This window comes from Lampetra planeri, chromosome 3 (assembly GCF_965212315.1).
Source record: "Lampetra planeri chromosome 3, kcLamPlan1.2.h2, whole genome shotgun sequence".
Lineage (NCBI taxonomy): Eukaryota > Metazoa > Chordata > Hyperoartia > Petromyzontiformes > Petromyzontidae > Lampetra > Lampetra planeri.
This window is the reverse complement of record NC_136109.1, coordinates 21,366,191-21,392,698: the sequence shown is the minus strand read 5'-3', so window position 1 is coordinate 21,392,698 and position 26,508 is coordinate 21,366,191. Positions and strand designations below refer to the sequence as shown.

General features: G+C 43.5%; 2 protein-coding genes across 4 annotated transcripts in view; one reads left to right on the top strand and one right to left on the bottom strand.

Annotated features, from left to right (window-relative positions):
* Nucleotides 1-16,777, bottom strand: part of LOC144741020 (coiled-coil domain-containing protein 33-like) — an 86,329-nt gene extending 69,552 nt beyond the window's left edge. The window contains exons 1-3 of the mRNA XM_078623712.1: nucleotides 16,495-16,777; nucleotides 6,469-6,829; nucleotides 861-1,336 (exon numbers count right to left, since the gene is read on the bottom strand). Coding sequence (XP_078479838.1) covers nucleotides 861-1,336; nucleotides 6,469-6,742 — 750 coding nt within the window. The 5' untranslated portion in view covers nucleotides 6,743-6,829; nucleotides 16,495-16,777. The remainder of the gene's footprint in view (nucleotides 1-860; nucleotides 1,337-6,468; nucleotides 6,830-16,494) is intronic.
* A 1,035-nt stretch (nucleotides 16,778-17,812) lies between these two features.
* LOC144740997 (receptor for retinol uptake stra6-like) overlaps nucleotides 17,813-26,508 on the top strand; it is a 28,412-nt gene continuing 19,716 nt past the window's right edge. For 2 of the 3 annotated variants that reach the window (XM_078623701.1, XM_078623693.1), the window contains exons 1-5: nucleotides 18,376-18,621; nucleotides 21,449-21,550; nucleotides 22,261-22,397; nucleotides 23,206-23,272; nucleotides 23,915-24,000. In XM_078623701.1, coding sequence (XP_078479827.1) covers nucleotides 18,607-18,621; nucleotides 21,449-21,550; nucleotides 22,261-22,397; nucleotides 23,206-23,272; nucleotides 23,915-24,000 — 407 coding nt within the window. In that variant the 5' untranslated portion in view covers nucleotides 18,376-18,606. The other variant, XM_078623707.1, reaches the window with a different exon arrangement.

Sequence of the window (26,508 nt, the reverse complement as noted above, 5' to 3'; positions counted from 1 at the left end):
AGCCATCGTTAATGGCTCCTTGTATTTCTCTTCATTTTAATTCATGCAAAACAATTATCACAGAAGTTTCATGACTAGCAGCAATCACAAAATTCAATATATATTTTTCAAGCAGCATTTTCACAAGGGCTCCGCACATTTTTTTTTATTTGCCAAGCCTCATTTTCACAGCTCGGTGATCTTGCCTTCCCCTCTTGCCGCTCCATACTGCCCGAGGCCATTTTCAAGGACGTTATTATTGCAGTCCGCAGGTGTTAATTCTGACGGATATTAAAACGATATTCCCCACAGACATCACTCTGCCACTGCAGCTCAAATCCAATTTTCATTGTGACCAGCGGGACAGTTTCCCCGTGCCTGGAAGTTTTTGCAGCCACTCCAGTTCAGCCCACAGGTACAAAAGGCAATTTGTGACAGAGTCTTAACCCCGCGGTTCATCATGAATTAAAATCAACTAAAACTTTTGACAAATATTGCACGATGAATTGTACTGCGATGTGACTGAAATGTTAATTATATTAAAAACATTGAGTGGGTGTCTTTAAAATAATAATATTAACATTAGTGTCTTTTATTTTCCCAGGGTGGTCTCACTGAATCTCAAGTGGATACTATTTTGTTTATGAGATATACATCTTTGGGTAAATAGCGCAGATATATTTTCATTAATTACATTTCAGGACCACGAGAGATGGAGGTAAATTTGGGAGGCCTCCATCCATCGTTGAATTTTCCATGGTATATGATGATCGTCATGGTGCTAGTAGACTGATTCAAAACATACTGTGAAAACTAAACTATCCCATGCGCATGAAGCCCAACAACAAACAAGCGGGACTAGACACCCTTGGCAGACTCACCTCGCTGGCAGGTGAATCTTGACGCACTGCCGAATCCCACGAGGCTGACACCGCGTCTGCCCCGACCGCGGGCCCCTCTCTCGATTTCCCATGAGAATCCAAGTCGCGATCAGGGTCACGCTCGGGGTCAGACTCGACCTCGTGCTTCTGCGCCGTCTCTGGCGGAGGTAGCGATAGCGGCGGCGGCGGTGGCAGGGGCTGTGGCGGCAGCGGCTTGTGCTCGTGCAAGGCCACCTCGTAGGCGAGGCGGCCGCAGTGCATGGCCAGCTCGTCGCGCCGCACGCGCAGTAGCGCGAGCACGCCGCGGTAGCGGTACAGGTCCTGGCCGCGGCGCGCGTACAGGTTGATGCGCGGCGTGTCGGTGCGCGGGTAGATGGCGAAGAAGCCCTCGCCCGCGCGCTGCCGCTCTTGGCCCTCCACGAGCGTCGCCACCGCCCGCAGGCGCACGTCGTGGTTCTTGTCGTTCTTGCAGAAGCCTGGAGGAGGGGGCATGGCGAGGAGCAGCGGGAGAAACGGAAGCAGCCTGTAACACCTGATATGCATGACGATCGGTAATCACGGCACTATCCAGGTTTTTTTTACCTGCTGAGCCAAGAATGTCTGTGTGTCCCGCGCGTGACGTCCTCCACATGGACCCGCCCCTCATTAATAATCATGAGCAGGTGACGTCACTCCACATCGAACAGCCCCCCTCATTAATAATCATGAAGAGGTGACGTCTTCCAAATGGACACCCCTCCCCCTCCAATAATTAGCGGGTCACGTCACTCCACATGGGGGGGGGCGAGGCGCCTCCTCCCCCCTCCTCAGCGTCAACTTACAACCCTCACTACAAAGGCAGAACCCTCACGTCACGCGATCTCCGTCAGGCTGTTGAGACATCAAAGTAACAAGGACGTTTTAATGAACAAGGAATTATCACCTTTAAATGAAATAGGTCTGTCACTGCGCGCTTACAAATTTCAAACAAATTGATGCAATAAATATCGCGTCGCGGTCTGCTTTTCGCTTTCAAGTTTCATATTTACTGAAATACACCCGTCCTTGGATGGGCAAAAGGCGATTTGCAGATGATTTGGTGATAGGCAACGTGCTTAGACTGCAGGAGTCACGCACAACGATGACACGTTTTAGAATGAAATTTGAACCATGAATCCGCCAGAGATGTATATTATTTGCTTAAATTGTGAATCGCAAGTTTTTCAAATGAGCGTGAATTGCCTCGCTCGCTATTTCTCTATTTCTTTAGAGGTTACGCCTGATGATGCATATGAGCAGGACTTAAAAGTATCCTTCAGTGGTTCAAATGCCGTGGCTGCGTTGCAGCCTGCAGACTGCCGACACAGAAGTCCAATCCAGCATAGAATAGCCTGGGGGAGTTGTTGATCGTTTCGCGATGCTATTGAATGCACGCCGCTTTCTTTGTGCCACACTGCGATAAACGTTGAAGTAGCGGTGCCTCGTACCACCGTTGATGAACAATAAATTGACGACTGCTGTAGTACTTATGTGAGCTCTTTCACTTTCACAGCAAGCCTCACCGAGTGCTGCCTAATCGAAAAACGCATGAATGCGTTCAGATAGTTGATTGGATATAGGCTTCATATTCTTGGTTCTTTCGGTAAAGTCACGTAGAAGGGAAGCAATAAAATAATTAAAAAATATAAAGCAATACAAATTATCACGACGTTTCGACTGAAACACAAGCAATTATCATCAGGTGTGAAATCCACAGCAAGAAAATTTGAAAAAGTGGCCACTTTAATAAAAAAAAAATCTAATTTTCTTGCTGTGGATTTCACACTTGGTGCTGATTGTTTGTGTTGCAGTCGAAACGTCGTGAGAATTTCATTGTTTTATATTTGTATTATTTAATTGTTTCCCTTCTACGTGACTTTACCGAAAGAACCAAGAATATGAATCCCTGCAGTCACGAAAGCTTTAAATCAAAATTGGATATAGGCTGTTAAAAAAATGCATTGCTGTACCTGCTACTCGTGTGGTATTAGTTAATAGGATCTATGCTGAGCTGGATAACGTTTTAAGTATTAAGGCATGGCCTTTTGTGTATGCGTTTGAGCTGCAGATGTCATCCGTTGAGCCCTCGTAACAAGCGCCCCTTAGCGCACCTTGTGACATGATGCAGATGAGTGAACGTAGGTCACAATTAAGAAGAAATCCCCATAAAACCCAGATATTGACTCAGAAAATAAAATAAAAATACAAATATAACCATTTGTCACAAAAGCGCCGAGTATTTGTTAACCGCATCTGAAACTTAATTGTGTTTACTTAACAGCCATTCATGACCACGAAATGAAAGAAATACAAGGGCAACACTATTTTTTTTTTGCATGTTCTGCAAGAAAAGGGTAATCCTGTTACGAAAATGGATAACTGGATTAATGGTCAACCAAGATGATGGCAAATCCTATTAGTGTCCTTTGTGCGGGTTTGTGTCCGTACATTGCCGGCAGCTGAGAAGGTTTCCTACTGCATGCGGTGCTGGTGGAGTGAGAGGCAGCGGCGTAGAAACCCGCGTGGATGAAACGCGAACAGAAACGCAAACACCAACGCCAGTGAATGCGCCACCCAGGAAAATCTATCCGCAACGATTGTGGAATATGTATTTGGAAACGTTCTTGTTGCCGGTGTTGTCACATTCATTTGGTCTGCCCTCTATCTAATTCCACGCATGATTTTTAGTTAGTGTTAGTGTTAAAGTGTGTTAGTGTCTCGATTTAAAGCTTTCCGTGACTGCAGGGATTCATATTATTCTTAGGTTTTTTTCCGGTAAAGTCACGTAGGTAAAACATCAAAATTAATGAAAATAAAATAAAAACAAAAATCACGACGTTTCGGAGGCAACACACTTGATGCAGCTAATTCGGCTGTAACGGTCCCACCTGATGACGGAGACTTGTGTTGCCTCCGAAACGTCGTGATTTTTATTTTTATTTTATTTTCATTAATTTTGATGTTTTACCTACGTGACTTTACCGAAAAAACCTAAGAATATGATGCCTTGCAGTCACGAAAGCTTCAAATCTGGGATTCATATTCTTGGTTCTTTCTCCTCCTCTAACCCAGCTTAATATACGCTGCCAAGCTTGGCGGTGTTCATTGGTACGCTGTCTCTCCGACAGACCTGTTCTTCATCTGAGGACGGCTGCTTGCGTTGTGGCCGAAACGTCGTGAGAATTTTATTTTATTACGTTTTATTTTTATTATTTTATTATTTCCCTTCTACGTGACTTTACCGAAAGAACCAAGAAGATGTGTGTGTCCCCCAAAATATATATATCATCAGCTACATCGATGTGTTCAAACAACAAATAGTCCAGCACACCATTAAAACAAGTTTTTTTTTCAAATGCAGCACACTGAGAGATGTTTATCGTGCATTGAAGACAGCGGGACCATTATCGGCTTGTGTGTGTGTAGTGTGCGCTGATAAATACTCATTGAACAAAGAACAGTGTGCTGAGAGGATAATGTAACAAAGATACATGTTGATGCATTTATCCACAAACTAAAAAGTTAAAATAGTGGTTCTAAATTATACAGTTTTTTTTTGTATTCTATGTTAATTTATATATTTTAGATCAAATGCATTTTTGAGTATTGTAAAACGTGTTTTTTTTCATCTTTGTTGATTTTTACAATTACGGCGTATTTTTTTCTGCACTGGGATATGTGTAATGTGCATACTTTTAGAAATAGACATTGATTCTCAAAATAAGTTCTCAACTGCCTATGGAGTCGATGCTTGTATTAATGTGTACTCAACACCTGCGTGTGGAGCAGTAGTGCAGTGTTTAAAATTCTGCACGAAATTAGACGGAACACACATTGAATCCCCGCGACGCCCAGCAAAAATCTAATATTGTGAAATAAATAGTTCACAAGTTGTGCAAATAGCTTCTCCTACGTATGCAATCAAAACAGTTAATGGTTGGGCATACCAATTTTGTACCAAAAGGTCATACGCAAAAATATATTTCTATTCTCCCCACCACACATTATTATGGGCTTATATGCTACACTTGTGTGCGTATACAGTACCTCGCGGTCAAATTCATAATTACATAAACACGTTACGATTCAGATTTAAATTTAGAAAAAAACGTAAATTCTACAAATTGCTTTTAGTTTCACACGTAGACAATTTGGGCCTAATTCATGCATTGGTCGAAAGGCAATTTGCACAAACATGCCATGAAGTAAGTTTCTATTTAACACGTAGGCTTTCGCGACCAATGTTATTCATAATCAACGTTTTTGGGTTTAGATCGCGTTATTTATAAATGTGTCGTAACCCTCCACCACCCGACACGGCCAATCAGTAAAAATGTGTCACGTTGACAAAAGACAAATAGTTCACTGCTTTAGCCCACCGGTGTGTTGAAGCCACAACATTTACAATTTGAGTACGACGTTTCGCTGGTAATTGCATCCAGCATCATCGGGCAATTCGCCAGAATGGTGAGGCTCTGCTGTGTCTCCCGTTCTTATATGAGTTAATGAGTTAATGATGACGTCACCCTGCTGCTGCTCTATATAAGAACGGGAGACACAGCAGAGCCTCACCATTCTGGCGAATTGCCCGATGATGCTGGATGCAATTACCAGCGAAACGTCGTACTCAAATTGTAAATGTTGTGGCTTCAACACACCGGTGGGCTAAAGCAGTGAACTATTTGTCTTTTGTCAACGTGACACATTTTTACTGATTGGCCGTGTCGGGTGGTGGAGGGTTACGACACATTTATAAATAACGCGATTTAAACCCAAAAACGTTGATTATGAATAAGTTTCTATTATAAGTACATTTTTCGAAATTTTAACTAATTTCTCTGGAACTGATTTTTGTTTTTAGTTTGGTGTCCTTCCCCGTGCACTTCCGATTAGCACTGTTGTCTATGTATGGTGCAAAAGAAGTTTAACATACATACTTACAACCTGGCTCTATAAACATAAAAATGTATTTAAAAATGATTTCTTCTTACCCATTAAAAAAGACCAAATGAACCTAATGGCGGGACCCCGGGGTCCCATAATCCCCCGGCTCTCGCATCAACTGCGTTGCGGCGTCATTTTACGTCTGTTGAAGGCGAACGGTGCGGCAATCTATTCCTCTCGACGAGCTCTGCACGATGCGCTAAACAACATTTCTCAGTTTTGTTTCTTCTGCGCGTTCGTCCTCGCCGATGCGCTTGGACGACGCGACAACAGAACGATCCGCGCCAGGCGGGTCGCGGCGTTGATGTGCGCGGTGGGACGGAGTCGCCAAAAAATAAATAGATTCATTGCGATTTTGACTTCCGTTTATTCGGGACCCCGGGGTCCCGCCACAAGGTTCATATATATATCTTCATGCATATCAATTCCAATCATAACATCAATTACAACCAAGACGTCTTGCCAAACGTGGAAGAGTCGACTAAAACTACCCTGTAACGGGGCTAACAAGATGTCCCTCCAAGTGGAGATCCGTTTTGCCAGCAGCGGTGTGAGGCGTCCCTTTAATTAGTGTGCTTTTTACGCAGATTGAAACCTCAAAAGAAACGCGTCGCAGAAACAGTGCCGATGCAACCAGCCCTCTAACCTGCAGGCAGGGTGAAGACAAACTTGCTCTTCTTGAAGCTGTAGGTGGCGGTGAGGTTGGCCTGTTCCAGGACATCGGTGGAGACAGCATTGGTGCGCAACACTTCCCTGGAGCTCGCCTCACGCATCATCACACCCTTGCCCGCGCTCTCCAGCAAAGGGTTCTCAACCATCAGGCGCAGTTGGTAGCGGCCCTTCTCGTTGAATTGCACGTTCAGGATCTCAAAAACGAAGTCCAGTCGCTTCTCCTCAATTTTGAGCTTGGTTCGGGCCATCTCGGTGTTCGATAGCAATGTTTTGTGGGGTTGTACTCCTTATATCCTTTTGTATTGCGATGGGGTTGAGCCTAGATACAGCCGGACCTGAGGATATTCAGAAGATGTTACCGTCAATGTTCGGTACAACAACAGCCATTATACAACTTGCATTCATATTTTGCCTGTAATGTAATTAATGTATCAGAGCTCAGTGTTTAAGCCAGATACCCATGTGAACATACAAGGGGCAGTTCTTATATAATTTAAATGCACAAAAGAACATTTCATTTAATTAATGATTGCTAATCTATGTAAGTCGTACACAGATTATAACATGAACACGCAATCAAGTCTAAGTAAAGCATAACTACAGATTCTTTAATGTCCCTTATAGAAAATACAATTTACAAAAATACAATACAAGAAATACAATTACTATTTCGCCAGTTTGACTTTCTTCATGTTGGCAATAGTATATATAAATACGTATAGATACAAGCAAAAAGTCCTTATCCCTTATAAACCACCATCTAAAACAGAATTCAAAAACATATTGCCGTAGTGAACACAGAAAGAGGACAGTGCCTAATGGTGTCATCACTATAAAGGACTCTTAAGAGAAAATGTGATTATAACAATCAATCAGATAAACCTAGTTCACCCTATCAGCTGAAGGAAATGGCTTAGGTCTCACTTTGGCCTTCCCCCCCCCCCCCCCACCGATTGTTGAGGTCAAATGGGGCAAGTGCTTTCAGAGAGAACGCTTGATTGAAGCCTCTTTTCCCACTGACACAGCCTCTACAAACCGTAGGGTTGACAAATGCCAGACCACACGCAAGATGTAATTTTCCACAAAGAATTTAGGCCAGCAGCGTGCGTCATGATTTGCAGCTTCACGAGCACACTCCATGTATCTCGATTTAAAGCTTTCGTGACTGCAGGGATTCATCTTCTTGGTTCTTTCGGTAAAGTCACGTAGAATGGAAATAATAAAATAATAAAAATAAAACATAACAAAATAATTCTCACGACGTTTCGGCCACAACGCAAGCAGCCGTCCTCAGGTGAAGAACAGGTCTTCACCTGAGGACGGCTGACAGACCTGTTCTTCACCTGAGGACGGCTTCTTGCGTTGTGGCCGAAACTTCGTGATAATTATTTTATTATGTTTTATTTGTATTATTGTATTATTTCCATTCTACGTGACTTTACCGAAAGAACCAAGAAGACAATCCATGTAGGCTGCATAGGCACGCCACGAAAGAGACGAGGAAGAGCAACGTCGCAAAGAAACGCGCACTTGCCTTGCGAGGACAAGTGTCCATGCGATCACAGTGCAGTCAGTGCGTACTGCCTAGCGTTTGTTGTGGGGGGTGGGGGGGGCTGGCTGTGGAGGACCCGCATAGCGTTTTCTCCATGGCCAAAAAGGCAAACAACTCCAAGCTCACCCCACAGTTACAAGCTGCAGCTATATAAACAGCAGCGTCTTCGAACGATTTCTCGCAGCCCACGGCTCAAACAGCATCGTAAAGTCAAAGCCGAGCAATTGGCCCTGTAGCGGGGAATTATGGACACGTGTGAGCTCCACGATCAAAGGAGTGGTTTGATGCTATCTGTAATGGGCTTCACTTTAAGCATTACTCCCATACCGTCTGAAATGTGGCAGCATTTAAATACGTATCTAATTACGCATCGAATTGTAAAGTAGATCATCACCGTTGTCATTATCACCATCAGCACCTGTGATCAATACAGTATACTGCCGAATAAAGTGTCCCCAAGCCTTCGCCATCCCTCCATGGTTCTGAGATGCGACAATCCATTTAGCACCTGCACATCGGCTAATTGAATCACTCCATCTCAAGGGTGGATGGACTCTCAGGTGAGTTTCCTCTTTTGGTTGTCAATCCATCGTTGATCTCAACCGCCAGCCACCATCCCTTCTAGCAAAGTGTCCTGTTTAGGCCCTCTTGCTTTTCCACATGACGTTTATTACTGGCACATTCTCTCTGATCTCTTTCCGTCTAAAATCTATTCCAAGCACGCATCTCCCCATGCCTTTTTGGGCAACTTTCATATTTGGGTTTGTGATCTGCCACAAGTGTAGTCGGGTATTTCTTTTCACAGCAGGAACCATGGCCAAGTCATTTTCTAGCAAAAGAATTCATTACAACCACAAATACTTGATACGCAAAATTACCTTCAAAAGTTAAGATAAACTCAAAGGCGAGAGGTAATATTTATGACTGGTTTAACAATCTCAAGCTGTGATTAATGGAATTTAATTGCAATGATCTCATCTCAAACAGAGGTCAACGCCGTTAAAAAAATGCACTTGATTAACAAAATTTGGTAAATAACGATACGGCAACTTTAAATAATGCAATTTTCTTCCTAACCCTTTCGTAAAAATGATCCAATTTCTTGAAAATTGTAATATGCCTATCAACATCAAGTTGGTGTAGGCCTGAGGTTCAGCATGACAAAAAAAACCTTGTCATATATATATTTTTTGGTTCTTCTCATATCTCTCGTGCATTTGGATGGTAGCCGTGTGGAAGCCGGATTACCCCAAGGTGAGATAGTAGCCTACACACTGGCACACTCCATCGTTGAGGGGAATTATAATTGTAAGCTATAATGGTTCATATTCAATGACACGCGTGTTCACTCTTTATGAATTCCACTTACGCGTATAGCACAAAACTAGAGGTAGGAGAACGTGTGCATAATATTTACAGACTGATTATAGAAATAGGTGGAGGAGGAGTGGTGGCAAAGTGGATCATGACCAGAACTAATAACTAGGAGACCCGAGTTATTTTCCCAGCCATGGCTTAAATCAGTGGTCGAGTGATACCTACATCTTTCTGACCCCCCTCTTGAATAACTCACACTGATCAGCGTGAAGAAGCATTTTCAAACACTCTCGTGACCGACACAGCACGAGGTGGCCTTCATTCAGCAGTATATTGACAAAGAGCTGTGAAGAAAATGCTGTTTATAGGTTAACCAGACTTTGTATCTTCTGTATGTACACTTTGAGTAAAGATTAAATGGAAAAGCAATGAAACCAAATAAACATTGCTAACAAAACTCAACCTTATCCAAAGGCTCACAGAGACACATACAATGTGATAAGTTCAACAAATACAGCGGAAAACATGTCCATATGAATGGACACAAATCGTATAATTGGCAACTGCAAAAGCTCCCTTCCAAAAATCAACCTTTCCAGTTGAACTATGAATAAAATATTTACTTCTTAGACTTCCTCTCTAAGAAAAATAGAACAAATGACGTCTATTCAATGTTTTTGTCTCATTATCTCAAGTTCTAGCCTCAAAAAAACCCTGTCTTGCTAGAATAAGCAGAACACTATTGTCCCATCCAAAATGCAAGGACCTCATCTGTTTTCTGAAAAATCATGGCATCTAGAAAGATAAATAATCAGCACGGGGTTATCGTAAAAGTTACACAAAACTGGATAAACTTTTCATGAACCAAATTTGCCCTGGACTATGAAAAATACACTTGGAACCAACACACGCAATACATGAACTGAACTTAAATAAGAATTTGTATTTCATATAATTTAAATTTCGCTATAAATATATATATTAATTACCCAACACTTTAAAGATTCCATATCACCTTTTTACCACTTGCTTTAGTTATCTACAGAAAAATAATCACATTATAAATTACCTTTTACGTTATTTCAACTAAGACCATTCCAGGTATATTTCAATAAAGTTTCATGTTGAATATTGTATTAATACCACTCTATTTTAATTATCATCAATCCTATTCTTAGGTTTATTCGGTAAAAAAAAACCTAAGAATATGAATCCTTGCAGTCACGAAAGCTTAAAATCTAGTATCATCAATCATTGATGGTATACATTTTTATTTATATATTAAGCTTTAAAAGACAGCTCATCCTGAATGTCCTCTCAGACTCCACTGATGTTAAACTCCAACTCGGTCTTTGGTATAGCTTCACCAGCAGCAGCATCATCATCAGTCATTACATATCCACTGCTGTATGAAGGTATCTGTACATCATCACCATTCGACAGTCCATCGAACTCCGATACGCGAGCTGACTACATCACCCCACCTCAACGGTGAACTTCTTCTTGAGAATGTTCCTCCTTTAACTGCCACACCTTTGTTAGTCTCAACCACTGGCCATAATCCCTTCGAGCAACATGCCTTGTTCTTAACAGTCACCGTGATCCATAATACAGGTTTCTTTTGGGTTAGATCGCGTAAATATGCGTCGTTAAACCCGCCACCACCCGACACAGCCAATTAGTAAGGTTTGTCACGTAAACAGAACATGCCAATTCGTTACTAGTACAGCACACCGGTGTGTTAGAGAGCTAATCTGGTTGTCGCCTGATGAAGCTGGTTGTAATTACTGGCAAAACGTCGTACTCGGATTGTAAATGTTGTGGCTTGGCTCTCCAACACACCGGTATGCTGAACTTGCAACAGATTGGCATGTTCTATTCACGTGACAAACCTTACTAATTGGCAGTGTCGGGTGATAGCGGGTGTAAGGACACATTTATATATTTGTGCGATCTAATCCAAAAATAAAACTGTATTATGGATGATATTGGTCGCGAAAGCCTACGTGTTAAGTCAACGTGATGTTTATAATGTCCTATGTTCGCTGATTCATGTGTTCTTCTTCCTGTAATTCCAAGCGTGTGGCACTCCATCAAATACGATGTGAATCACAGAGCATTTGTAGAATGTGATCAAGACCATGCCATTTTTGAGTGCTGCCCGTGTGAGTGCAGCTGTGGATTAATTCTTCTCCAGACAGCCATTTGAGCACAATCTATTAGAGGATGGCAGCAACCTCCTCGTGTACAGCATTGATTTGCCTCCCGTGATATCGCGTCGAACTTTGCACCGCAGCATTTATTTGCCCTTGGTTACGGCGCTGTTGTGTGCTGCATTCCACTCTTCAAAGGGACATTCGAGCGTTGCTACATATCCAAATTGCCCAAAGCCTAATGGTAAAAAAAAAATCACAAATCACAAATGAGCTTCACTACACCCATTGCGGAAAGCTTTGCATGCAGAATTTGAGCTACGACCATTAAATTCAAAAATGGTTCCATTCCATATTGAGTGCTTTTCACATCGCATGAAATATGCAAATATGCAACGGCAATACTACCGTGTAGGTTTTTTTTTGCGGTTGTTTTGGACAGCTCTCCGACGTGATTTCGTTGTTCAGCACACTTGTCCAACGTTTCGCTCCCAGCACGCTGCAGCGTATCGTTGGATGTCACGCCAAAATAGGGAGGCAGCTCGACTCTTAAACACATCAGAGACTTGTGTAATTCGTAAACACACAGGCCTATTAATTAAGACACCATTGAAGCAATGCACTTTTAAATCAATATTGCAAACTTCTATTTTTAGAACTGATTTTTGTGTTTAGTTTGTGGTCCTTCCCCCGCATCCTCAATTAGCAAGGTTGGCTACGTACGGTGCGAAAAAGTTCATAACGACCCACACTTACTAATCGGCTGTGTCGGGTGGTGGCGGGTTTAACGACACATTTATATTTCAGCGATCTAACCCCCAAAAAAACACTTTATTAGAGACCCACGCTTGCTCACAGATGAACGAAAATTAAGAGCCGAATTATATTCTAAAAATATTCCACTCAGTGCACTCCGACCCCTGCGGTTGGGGCACGGATTGTAATCTCGGGACACGCTGGGTGTCGTGCAGCGACGACGCACGTGTGGAGCGGAGATTGCATCGGCTCAGCGGGGATAGGGGGGGGGTCCCATCCTCACGCACAAAGGATGTGCAGGCAATGTCTCCGTGGGGTGACGCTTCTGTCCTGAGCTATCAAAGCCACCGTAGGAATATTGACTCATCCCCATGTAAACACCCCGAATGAAAATTGTATTTCGAAAGAGAGCAAAACAGGAGCTGTCGACACTGTCACGTGAACTGTTTCATCTAAATTACGATTCCCATTGTCTTTATCTCCTGGGTGTGAACACTCCTATCTCTTGCAAGATTTCTGGCCAACATGGAAGAGTAGGCCTTCTAGTTAAGGTCCTTCTGCCAGCAGCGGTGCGAACAAAACATCACAGGGCTCCACCGTTGCCGTACAGACGTTTTTGTAACGTCAAATATTAATTGTTAAAAACAGAACCAGGATTGCGGTGCATGTTAACATGGGGCGGTTTGTAAATGTGTTCAATAGTCACCCTATGTATGTTTTCAACGTTTCTGTAAACTTTATTTGTAATTGTTTATTTCATACATTTGTCATTATTTTTTACGATTTCACATTAATTTATGATTGTGTAATATATTTTTTTTATTTCTCATGTGACGCAGTTGCTTTTGTGCTTGTTTCTATTCGCAGCATTCCCGTACTTTATTTTATTTGTTTGCCCTTGCCATTGTGTTGACCCAGGTCACTCGTGAAAATGAGACTATCCTGGTCTCTTGAGTTCTCACCTGCAGGTTAAACAAAATAAACTTGAACTTGGTGGTGCAGTTAGAGCACGTTGCTCACCATGAGCAGGTTGCAAGTTTAAATCCTGGTTGAAGGTTGACAGAACATCAGGCTTCCAGGGTTGATCAAATGTATACTACTCGATATTTAGTCAGCAGTGCTTGTCCTGTGAGCTTTCCACTGTAAACTCGGAGCCACCACCACAGCCACTATGGATGAGCACCACCCCATTACCGTACTCGTTTTAGCAGAGATACTTTTACTTGACGTCACGTAAATTAAGTGCCGTGAATAATTTTGCACAGAGTGGTATAAGATCTGTTTACCGTTTGCTGTGACATGGCTCAGAAACATGGTGATACAGAAAGAGGAACACGTGAATTGAATAACGTACGCATGTTAAAGACGTCATTCCCAAGTTTAAGTAAGTTGGCTTGGGGAGGACAAGTCGCTAAAAGGACCGATGGCCAATAATTATGGAGCGTGAGAGATTCGCAGCCAAGGAATGGCATGCAATCCGAGGTTACATCCACTGAGGAAGAGGTGGAGCAATGAAACCACCTCATGTGCAGATACGAGGTGGACTGTTTCATCACAGAACCATGAAAGATTACGATGACTCGAGGAGGCTTTCATCCAGCAGTGTATTTTGTGATGGCGGATGCTGATGATGATATAAAATGTAGATAAAATGACAACGAATGCTAATTCAGCAAAGAAAACAGTAAACTCACAGAAATGATTCTGCTTGGGCTGTAGCACAAGACATTGTGATTTTTAAAAAAAATTCAGGCAGAAATGGTTCTGAAAAGATGAGAAATTAACTCTAAATCCCGAACCTAAAACATCACCCATAGCCTCTTGAGATAACACGAATGGCAGACCACGCCGTTTCAATATTGATGTCAAGACTTATTTCAAAACAAATTAAGTATTTGACAAGTGTTGCTCTTCACCCAATGTTCAAGACATTGTCCTGGTTTCCCATCTCTACAAAGGGGGTAAATTGGCAATGCGATGTGGTTCGGCTGATGCTCTTAGCTGACTGCCACGTAAACAGACTGACTCTGTAAGTGGAGAAATGGCTATACATTGCACGTAGCCTTCCATGCGGAACTCAGCATCCAATACAAATCTTGGCTTTTATACATTCATCAGAACGCCCTTTTTAAAATTAATCATCGGTTAATTTTATAATTTATGGTATTTACGCTCTCTCAATGCTTCGCACCTGAATCTGCATTTGCCAGTGCACTTAATGCAACAAAACATGGAGAAAGAAAAACATGAGCATATCTTCACGTTTTCATATTATTGGGTCTTTCAGTAAAGTCACGTAGATAGGTCAAAAAATATAACGACGTTTCGATCGCAACACAAGCGGTCGTCATCTTCACGATTTCACTCTTCCCAAACCACCAGATTTGACAAACGCAAAACGGCCGCTCCGATTTTTTTTTCTGGCTGTACCGCGGAAACTTCCACCCAGCAAGCGCAGCAAAACGATGGGCATCGTGCGGAAACAAGGCGCCGGTACAAGCAGAGAAAACCCCCTTGGAGCGCCGTACAGCAGCACGAAGCCGCAAACACCAAGGAAGCAGAGGCACAAATGGCCCTTTGCAATAAATAACTCAAAATAATCATTGGCGTCAATCGTTCGAGCAACGTTTCACGATATAATTTTGCGTGGAACTGGGACCCCAAAGTGTATGGTGAGGACCCTTTGCCTGTAAGATTGGAAATTCACCAACATTGGTTCCAGCAAACTTGACTGTGAAAACCAGTCCAGAGTTTGCATGTCTTGAAGCAATGCTGCTGCAAATTATGCACCCCCAGAAGGCGGTTCGTCTGATGGGTTGCGCAATAAATATTAATCTTCACGTGGAGAGACAGATTCATGAACGAGACCTCTGCCTATTTACTTTGTGAGAAATAACGTTACAAAACGCGGCAAGCGTTTTTTTTTCCCCAGAAACATTCTGAAGCCTATAGCAGCTGCTGCTGTGCGATTTGCCAAGCCCGCAATTACAACAACAGCAACAAGAGGAAGACTCCAACTGCTGCCATTGCTTTAAGGGAGGTGACATTTACAGCGACACAAAGCAGCAGCCGTCGACTCAGCATTTCAGCCGGGGTGAGTGGCAACACAAAAAAAAGGAAATTAACTCTGCTAAATTCCACTGCCCCAATAGCAGGGGATGAATGGCTTCCAAGTCTTGTGCCGTTCCGGCTTCCAGTTAAAACTTAAAAGGGCACGTGCGGTCGTGCGTGCAGCTTTTCATAGTCGGGACTTGTATCGGTTACCGCATTCCTCACGATGGCTGCCTGCCGTACGAGCCATCTCTCTCAGGTCTCATCTTTCCCCATTTAATATTGTACTCGATCGTTTGCATTAGAGAAGATAGTTTTTGTTTGTTCCAGCCGTCGTTTTGGTCTCGATACGCTGGGGGTCTCTCAGTGGCGGGGCATTGAAGACGTTCGGCTCGTCTCCATGTCAATCAACCTCGTGTGCCGTGCCTTGCAGGGGTGGAGAAGGGAGCCCAACAGTAAGGTGGAAGGGCAATTGCTCTCTGTTATAACTTGTTTAGAAGTGCCTTCTGTTTCTCTATTTACTCTTTTCTAAATTAAATTTCGATTTAAAGCTTTCGTGACTGCAGGGATTCGTCTTCTTGGTTCTTTCGGTAAAGTCACGTAGAAGGGAAGTAATACAATAATAAAAATAAAACATAATAAAATAATTCTCACGACGTTTCGGCCACAACGCGAGCAGCCGTCCTCGGGTGAAGAACAGGTCTGACTTGTATCAGTTACCGCATTCTTCACCTGAGGACAGCTGCTTGCGTTGTGGCCAAAACGTCGTGAGAATTATTTTATTATGTTTTATTTTTATTATTGTATTGTTTCCCTTCTACGTGACTCTTCCAACTTTTTCAAAGCTCGCCCTGGGAATTGATCGAGTGCCATGAAGAACTCAATAACCTTGCTGGAAACGCAACGCAATCATACGCAACGTCGTGTTGCGACAACGCATCGCTCTTCACATCACAATATTCAACGTTACGTTTAATTACATGTACTCTTTTCACTTGCAATGGCTTCATATATTCTACCAAATAATGAAATTAGCAATTATCTAATCATAAGTCATTACTTAATAACTTACGATCGGTCACTTTAAAGTGAATATCACTTGGATGATAAGACGATAACGGTTTGATATACCTTAACGATGAATGCGTGTGACATTATATTTCTAACTTACCTTTTTATCCTTCGGTCACACTTTATGACAAAATCCACCGCTTTGCGTGTGCGTGTGTGTATCTCTCTGCTTGATATCCAAGCGCGTTCATGTGTTAAATAGAGTCCTCCGTGTTGTGGGGAGAGCGAGAGTCGGCATCCAAGGCGTCAGAAGAAAATCCGCGTCACGGCTCCATTGGTAACCGGGCTGAGAAATATAAACACGTTTGATTGAACCACGGTCACACCACCACACACACACACAGAGCCGGCAGCAGCCACCCACACCACCGTGTTTGCTTTGGTGACAATCAATTCGGTTCGTAACGCAAGAGTGAGTGTGCACAAAGCAGGGGGGTGGGGTGTGTGAAACGGAATGGTCAGTTTCGATGGGCACCCTTTTTTCTTGTTGATAAACCACAATGAGATACATCCCTGACTTTAAACAATCCTTGGCGGCGAAAGATTATCTTGGCAAAATCCTGCGACGAACAAAATATATTCTACCATTTTCAACCGTCACAAATACTACTTAAGCAGAATAAACACGTATGATAAATGGCTTATATATTATTTTTTCTGTGTTTAAACGGACGCTGTGTTATTTTGGCAGCGTCGGTGTACAAACACCGTGTCAGGCAGCGACTCCACTGTTGCCAAGACACAACGCAATCTGTTGACGAGCGTCCCGGGAATGAACTGGGGTGTGAATTTGGAGTGTTCCTTAACGATGCACGTGCGGGTAAGATATGTTTGCTGTTAGCGATGCGTTGCACTTTTAAACGTTGTGTTGAAACAAAGGCCAAATATACAAAGTGTTTCGCCGATAAAAGTGAGCATTGGGATGCCACTCGTGTCTGCTGGCAAGACTGAACCGGCAACAGACTTGCTGCATTCACGTGGCACGGGTCAGTTGCTCCATAGGAACATCGGACAACCGTTTGTTAGCAACTCATTTAACTTCAACTTCAACTTACATGTACAGCCACGGCTGGATGAGGGCCTCCACATGCTGTTCAGGCTGTTGGGGTTTGTTTGACCACCGTGAACCAACATAGACTAAACACAAGCAAAAGATGCGTGTGTTGCACGGTCAAAAGGTTTGTTTTATTGTTACATTGATCTGTACTGAGACACCTAAACAATAAACATTCGACGTGTGTGTAAGAATACGGTCTGCGAGCACCGGCTCCGCTCATTTGAGGTGCAGTGAGTTGAAATGGGTTGTTAGACGCTAAACACCTGTTGTAAACTGCACACTATGAAGCTTTTAAGAAACGCTTTAATTACAGATTGCAACGCGCCTCTGTAACGCACAGCATCAGCTTTACACCACACCACAGGTCTTTTTTGGGGGGGGTGAGTGGGGTTGCAAGTGCAATTTAAAACCATAATGTATCATCTAAAGTGTGTGCATTACATCGAATTAGGTTCTAACGACAGTCAGCGAGAATGCGTATCGCCGTTGCATTAACGTAATTGCACGATATTTTTATACTTTAAAAAAAATCTGACTCAAAAAGCCATTATCAGCTTCATGACAGTTAACTCGAGTGTGCTCCGTTGCATGTCTGCTGAACTTTTTTTTGCTTGAGTTTGTTATCATTGGTATCGCTTTCAGTCGGGAACTTTTAAATAACACCCGTAAACATTTAACACTCTTGGCTGTCGACGCTGAAGTTATTTTTTTATCAGCCGCTGTTGCCATTTTGCGAGATAAGACTCAAGGATTCTCTGATAAGCGAGTCACCCTTTTGTGATACTCCACCCCGCGGTGGGTGCCTGTTTCGCTCTTCAACCGGACCGCCGTGTGACGCCTCTCATATCGCGACGCAACTGCCACAAACTCCACGGTCTGGCGACTTAACAATTAAAAAAACAACAGGTGAGTTGGCTCTCATTGTTCTAAACATCTCGGCAGTGCAACACTACAATTCTTGAGGAGCTACATCATCGCTGTGGGAATATCTACGCACGTTGGTTCGAGGACTTTGTATTGTGAGCTCGATGTGTACGTAGTGTGTACATGTGCATTCATGGACAGACAAAGGAAGGGAGAGAGAGAGAGCTCAAAGTTTCACGGAAAGACAGGGCTCAAAGTTCTGTGCACCCAGAAACATAGGCTGCATGTTCTATGCTTAAACCACAGGTACGTCGTTTGAGTATGAAAAATTGGTAATTCACTGATTTTAAAAATACGTAAAAAACACTGCTTTGTTTTAAAAGAAAGTGTTCAAAAGTGTTGACTGTATTGTTAAATGCGTGTCCTCATATGCCTTAAACTATGTCCTGTTTTGGTGAAAAAGATCCTGTATATATTCAAATGGTGTATCACTCTTCCTGGTTCTTTCGGTAAAGTCACGTTACTTTACCGAAAGAACCAGGAAGATGAATCCCTGCAGTCACGAAAGCTTTAAATCGAAAAATGGTGTATCACTTTTAAGTGATTTTAAGTGTGCTGGACGATTGTCTGCTCTTTCTAATACGTTTGAATACGTTAATGTCTTGCATGTGTGAAACTGCCAAATAATCCATGTATATAATGTTTATGGCGAATGATACCAATACTGTAACTGTGGTACTCTTTCTTTTATTACCCGTTATTGCGTTAGTATGTACTTATGCACATGGCCTTGTGACTTCAAAGTGAACCTATCTTGGCACAAGTATTTCGCTGGCGTCAGTGTTGCTGTTCTTATATAGATGTGCACATTCTTGCGTGTGCCAGTGGTTAAATATTTGGCGTGAGACAAGACTTCATAATTTAATAAGATAAATATGCACATCACGTTAAATATGTAAATGGCAATACGTAGTTTGAGAGTTTCCAAAAGAAGAACGTTTTAAAAAAATGTTCCTGCGCACGTTGAATGCGTTGCATAAGTTGAACAGCGAGTCGATCGGCCGCGCATTCAGTGGAGGGAAATTTAGTGGCCAGTAAATATCCAGCCAACATAATAGCACCATTGTGCGTCTGTTGTGTGTAATTTACGGCAAAACTCTGAAGTGAGTCTTTTTTAAAAAAGCTGAACGAGGAGGGGGAGGGGGGCTGGGGCTGCCACGGCCCCCATCGGCAGGGAAAAATGCCTCCAATGCTCTCAATCCTTTAATGCCCCGCACATTCACAGGCATGAAAACCGATAGTGGGCTCTGCTGAGTGTGTCTGGGACAAACAAAAAGCTCTTTTGCTGCACGGTGGCTTCTCGCGTGTGAATCGACTTGCGCTCCTTTCCCAACATCTGTAATGGGTTTTACTTCAAAGGAAAATAAAATTAATGCGTAATTAAATATCGGTCCCACGTCCATCATTAACACGGGCCAATGTTAACGACGAGTGTGGGTGGAAGACGTTGGGACAAGTGCAGAACCTTGCTTTACGTTTATGCATTCATATAAAGTGACTTTATCACATATAGTAGTATGAGAGGAGCGGTGGCACAGTGGTTAGTGCACTGGGCTACAAACCGGGTGACGGGTTCAATTCCCAGCCACGGCTAACATCAATGGCGCCTTCACCAAACTTCATTAACCAGCGTGGTGAAGTATAGACAAACAACACTCATGACCAGGCCTTCATCCAGAGGTCAATTTACAAAGGGTAGAATATAACACATATGCAATGACGCCGACACACGCCTTGCTATTCGGAGCCCTTTTATTCGGACGCAGCGCCAGCGACTACTCCCGGGACTTCATTCTTGATGCTCGAAGCTCGTCGTCCTCTTCCAAAACGTCCCCTTCTTTTATAGCCCCTCGAGCCCCCTTTCTGGAAGCTTCGCTCACCCCCCCCGCCCCCGCCACTTCCATTCATCCAACCCTCGCCGCCCTCCTCCTCGAACGGGTTGTCAACCATCGCACCGACCGTCCACCCTTTGCTTCCACGCCTCTTACGTAAAAAAAAGATATCCCCTCGAATGCCCTTTTTGAACATTCGCCCCTCGACGAATCACTGTGCACCGATCCGAGGCACATGGTTGCCTGTCCTGACTGTCCGTTTGCACGCACGCTTGTTGCTGGTACAGTGGTCTGTTTTGCCTCGGTCGTTACACGTGGATAGTTGCATGCGTTTAAGTTTGTCAAGTACAAGGGCATTGGAGGGTTCTTTTTGTTTTTAATTCGCATCACTCCAATGTCCCTTATTTTACCGAGTGTTACCAAACTCGCATCGTAATCACCATGGCACACACTTTAAACGCAGTTGTAATTAAAATTAGAAACATGGGAATTTCAAAGCCAACGATGTCACCGTCTCTCACAGCCCTTCGATGTGACAATCCATCGCTCGCACCTGCGCACAAGCTGATGGGTCAACGTCCTCCCGGGCACTTTCCATTCCTTGGCTGCCACTTCGTCACGAGTCTTAACCACCGCCCATCGTCCCTGTTTTTAGTGAGGTGCCCTGTCCAGCAAGCCTACTTACTCTTTCTTAACAGGCAATGCGATGTCTCTAAATTGTGTATGCCCTCAAGTATTGTGGTTAATGCAGACATGATTCCTTGTAAAAGGTTTCAGTTTGGTGTTTTAACATCGTAACACCTGTTTTGTTGCCAGAAAAAAGGGGAAAACCTATTCTCATATTTTGTTACCGGCAAAGGAGGCCCCACGATGACAATGTGTTCTCACGTTAATTTTCACAACATCCTCAACAAACTTTGAGCTTCGCGCCAGAGACAATGTTTTACAGTGCAGAGAGATGAGCAAGAATCATTATTATTATTATTATTTGCAAGTGGGGGATAAGCTTGATGAAGCAGTGCTCACACAAGGCCCTGTTTGGTGGCGTTGAGCGTTCTGCAAACTCGCCCGCGCGCGCAATGAGCGACACTTGTGAGCGGGCCCTCTTTGGCTTTCGTCCAGGCTTTCAGTTGAGGAGGAGTAATGGGGGAAGAGTTGGGATTTAATTCGTTGCCGGAGCTTTAGGGGATAAACTCCGCCTCTAACAGGATTACGTTCCTTTCGCTCGCACTCTTGTGCAGGACTTCGTGCCGAATAAGTCGCTCGCCCCAACTGGGAGGTTGCCGCGACGTGTGTTCCGCGTCAGGCGGCCGCCCGGTGGTGCTCGCTTGCAGGACGCGCAGGTGAGTTTCTATCGCTTCTTGATGATTTCGAGCAACTTCCACAGCACGCTCGTGTGGTTCGCTTCGGTGAGAAAAGTCTCGGGAAGTGCAGGTGAGGTCAACGATGTATCGACATTATTGTAGTCAAGCACACAGGTGGCTTGATTATGCTACACAATGTAAGTAATAATAATAACAACAATTTACAGTCCTTTGTCAATCCTCTATTGCATGAAGCCCTCCCCATGCTCTGTGCATCACGGGGTTTGTTGAACTATACTTCACCACACTGGTAAGTGCAGGGCCGATTCAGATATCACTTGTCATTGATGGCCGAGAAGTGAACTCAGGTCATCGCGTTCACGGTGCAGTTTGCTAACCACTGCTCCACCGCTCCACGTGGCATATTGCTGCTGCACACGCACAATACATTCAGCGTGATAATTGGCACATCACATGATGTAAGTTCCTGCATTCTATTGTCTATATTTCTCCCACATGTATGACACGCGTAAACCAACTGTGTGTGGCCGTATCTTGGCCAAGTTTTATTTAAATTAACTACGAGTGTGTAATTCTAATGTTGACGTATGTCAGCATTGGTCATGTTAGAGTTACTTACGCTGGGCTTTGCTTGAAATTGCTCCAAGCCAAAATCGTAAACAGTTGAATCTCGATGCAAGTGTCCAGTGTGAATTTTAAAAAATACTTTGTCATTTCTTTATTTTCAGGTACCACTTCAAACCAAGCAGCAAGTGGAGTCTGATAATATAAAAAAAATAAGCAGAATGGCAGCCCTCAACGAAACAGACATGAGCTACGACTACTACGAGATTGGCGTAAAGCTGCCAGAGGAGCCAATAGCCACGTACGCTCGAGTCAAACACATCGCACAACCGCATCGGACGCAGCGTGTCACGTGAACTTGGACGGTGCAATGTTACACACACACCCAACATTGCGGCGCGTGAAACTTACTGCTACATACACCCATACCAGTGTATGGCAGACTTCTAGGGGCAAGTGCTGACAAAGATCCCCCGTATAGCTCTTCAACAGGCTATTGGGGCAAGTGCTGTTAGTGAGCATCTATGAATGGCGGCACGGCACACGAGGGGGTGGGTAGCCAGCACCACGCCCGAGCGCCTTTGTCTTCCCAGTGACGTTGTTTACACATCGCACCAGGTACTCATTTGAGACTGAGTCGACCTAGGGGAGGCCCAGGACCGGTTCAGATGAGCGTCACTGGTATATGAACACACTGCTACACACACACCGCACCGTACTAGCACAGCACGTAGAACACAAATGCTACACATACAAAAACACTTAACACGTAGGCTTTCGCGACCAATATTAGCCATATTAGAGTTGTTTTGGGCTAGATCGCATAAATACAAACATGTCGTAAAACCTTCCACTACCTGACATACGATTGTAAATGTTGTGGGTTTACTCTCCAACACACCAGTGTGCTGAACTAGTAACTAATTGTCATGTTTCGTTTACATGACAACCCTTACTAATTGGCTGTTTCGGGTGGTGGTGGCGGGTTTAACGACACATTTATATATACGCGATCTAACTCAACAAAACCTCGAATGGATACAAAAGCGTGGTAAGCAGATAACAGCCGTTTTGTGTTAAACTGACCTTGCGTTTGCGTTTTCTTTTAGGCCCGAACCACCGTGTGAACCCAAGTTCAGGGGAGACTTCCTCCATCCTTGGGTTGGCGTGGCATCGGTAAGATCACCAAACAATAGGCGCTGTCACGCTCCCCGATGTCTTTTCTCGGATTGTGCCGCACTGATTTCTCTTCCTAAAATAAACTCCCCCGGGCACGCGGGGCGAAACATCGGACAATCGTACCGAACGGCACATGGTGGAACTTGAAAGCACATCGGAGAGCTGTGCGGTAGCACAACCACGAAAACCCTACTCAGCAGTGAAACATCACTCGTGAAAAGTACATTCGCTTCATGTCGTTGATCTTCATCATGGGACCTCCTTTGCCAGTAACACAATATGATAATAGGGTTTTCCCCTTTTTTCTGGCAACAAAACAGGTGTTAAGATGTTAAAACACCAAACTGAAACCTTTGACAAGGAATCATGTCTGGATTCATCACAATGCTTGTGGTCAGAATGCAATCAAAAAACATACTCTGATAGTATATGCATTGTCCTTGAAACTGATTGGTCCACACCAGAGACAGCTTTCTTTTGAGCCTCGTCTCAAAACGGTGTTGGACCAGAGGACGCCTAGAGGCGTCGATCTGTTTCAAAAACGTGTTTGGTATTATGGAAGTGCTTGTTTATAAATTTGTTTACACGGAGTGTATATTTCTCGATAAGATTTTGAGCTCAAATGTGCTTCGCCCACAGCTCGTTTGCACAATCGGACTTTCCTTCATTGTCAAGCGACGGCAGTTTTGTAAGAATTGCTCCAAAGGATACCCGGGTCTGTTGGCGTAAGTACACGGCATGTTTACACTCATACTCTTTGGTGCTTTTTTCGGTAAAGTCACGTAGGTAAAAAAATAAAATAAATGAAAACAACTCAATTAAATCACGACGTTTCGGGCGCAACACAAGCGTCCGTCATCAGGTGGGAAAGCGTGGCCTGCTGCTGATGCAGACTGTTTTAAAACAGGTGGTAAAGCGTGGCCTGCTGCTGATGCAGACTGTTTTAAAACAGGTGGTAAAGCGTGGCCTGCTGCTGATGCAGACTGTTTTAAAACAGGTGGGAAAGCGTGGCCTGCTGCTGATGCAGACTGTTTTAAAACAGGTGGGAAAGCGTGGCCTGCTGCTGATGCAGACTGTTTTAAAACAGGTGGGAAAGCGTGGCCTGCTGCTGATGCAGACTGTTTTAAAACAGGTGGTAAAGCGTGGCCTGCTGCTGATGCAGACTGTTTTAAAACAGGTGGTAAAGCGTGGCCTGCTGCTGATGCAGACTGTTTTAAAACAGGTGGGAAAGCGTGGCCTGCTGCTGATGCAGACTGTTTTAAAACAGGTGGGAAAGCGTGGCCTGCTGCTGATGCAGACTGTTTTAAAACAGGTGGGAAAGCGTGGCCTGCTGCTGATGCAGACGGTTTTAAAACAGGTGGGAAAGCGTGGCCTGCTGCTGATGCAGACTGTTTTAAAACAGGTGGGAAAGCGTGGCCTGCTGCTGATGCAGACGGTTTTCACGATGGACGCTTGTGTTGCGCTCGAAACGTCGTGATTTAATTGAGTTGTTTTCATTTATTTTATTTTTTTACCTACGTGACTTTACCGAAAAAAACAAAGAGTATGACTCCTTGCAGTCACGAAAGCTTCAAATCTAGAATACGCGACATTTTCTTGTTGTGATGCACATTTAGGGTGTGAAAAAAAGGCGTTCTAGTATTGCGCGGTATTTAACACGTTAATATGTTGCTAGTAATGTCAATTTGTGGTCCATCACGTGACTAATAACAAGGTTTCAGTGTAATTACACCGGGTAAAATTAAACTAAACTCTTTACTATTTTTATCTTTACTATTTTGTTTACCAGGCAAAGCCGCCAGAGCGACTACCGCTTTTCCAGAAGTGATCTGGCTACAAATGATAGCTCAACCAAGTGGCATATCATATCTGGGAATTCATAGTAGCAGCCAAATACTCTAAACGCGTGTTTCTAAATGTGGAGGGAAAACCCGGATGACTCGGAAAAACATTTCACGTGGCCACGGAGAGAACATGCAAACTCCGAATATACAGGTATGAGAGTCGGGACCGAACGCACGACCTCCTGCAAACCAGGCGAGGGAGATAACATCCCGCCACCACAAGCGAGAATAAGAACCAAGGCACAGAATTTAGGGGCCACATTCATAATTTACGTAAATAACAATCAGTTATATCTAACCAAATTAAAATAAAGCTATAATCCATTGCTCGAAACCTATCCTTGAAGTTGTGGCACTTGGGTTTCTGCAGATTTGTTCTGCAGAATAAAAAATAATTGACGGAACTTTTTGCTCGTGAAACACTTTTTGAAAGGGACTGAACATGATAATTGGTTTTTTACCCTTTTATGTGGCAACAAAACTGACACCATTTTTTACGAGGAGTCATGTTTGCATAGACCACAATACCTGCAGTCATAATGCAAACAAGAAACAACTCTGATAATGTATGCACTATCCTTGAAGTTGATTGGTCCACACCCGAGACAGCTTTCCTTAGAGCCTAGCCTCACATGGGTTGGACCAGATGACGCCAAAAGGCGCACAACTCAGAGACAATGCACAATCAGAGTATGAGAGCTCGGGGTAAGCATTTACACCATTGGCAAATGAGGCATTATGACTGCAGGTATTGTGGTCTATGCAAACATGACTCCTCGTAAAAAGGTGTCAGTTTTGTTGCCAGATAAAAGGGTAAAAAAACAATTATCATATTTTTTACTGGCAAATGAGGTACCAATGAGGGACTGAACAGTTATTATCACTGGAATAATGAACTTGAATGATCTTATCACTGTGTAAAGTGAAGCGTCAAAAGCTGGTCCTGTCTCTTATCGAGAAATGTCTGCACAATAAAATGATGTCATTAATGTCGAATCGTAGATCAAGTCTGGTATAATATATTTAACTGTTATTGCATTGAATTGTATACACAATTGTAAATGTACAGCCCATTTTTTGTCAATCCATTGCTGTATGGGAACGTCCTCATTTGGTGTGGGTCATGGAGGTTATCCGAACATACTTCACCTTGCTGATCAGTGAAGGCTGGAGGTGGGGAGCATAGATGTTGAAGCCTAGTATAGTACAACAATGGATTTTGACATACTGCCCCCAATGTAGCCCTGTAGCAAGCTTACCACATCTATTTTATGCATGGTGCTCGCCCATCCAAGCATTGTCCAGGCTCCACCCTGCTTAGCCGACGAGATTGGAAATTCCGGGTGATATCGTCATAGCCATACATATAATTGGCAGGCTGAATGTTAG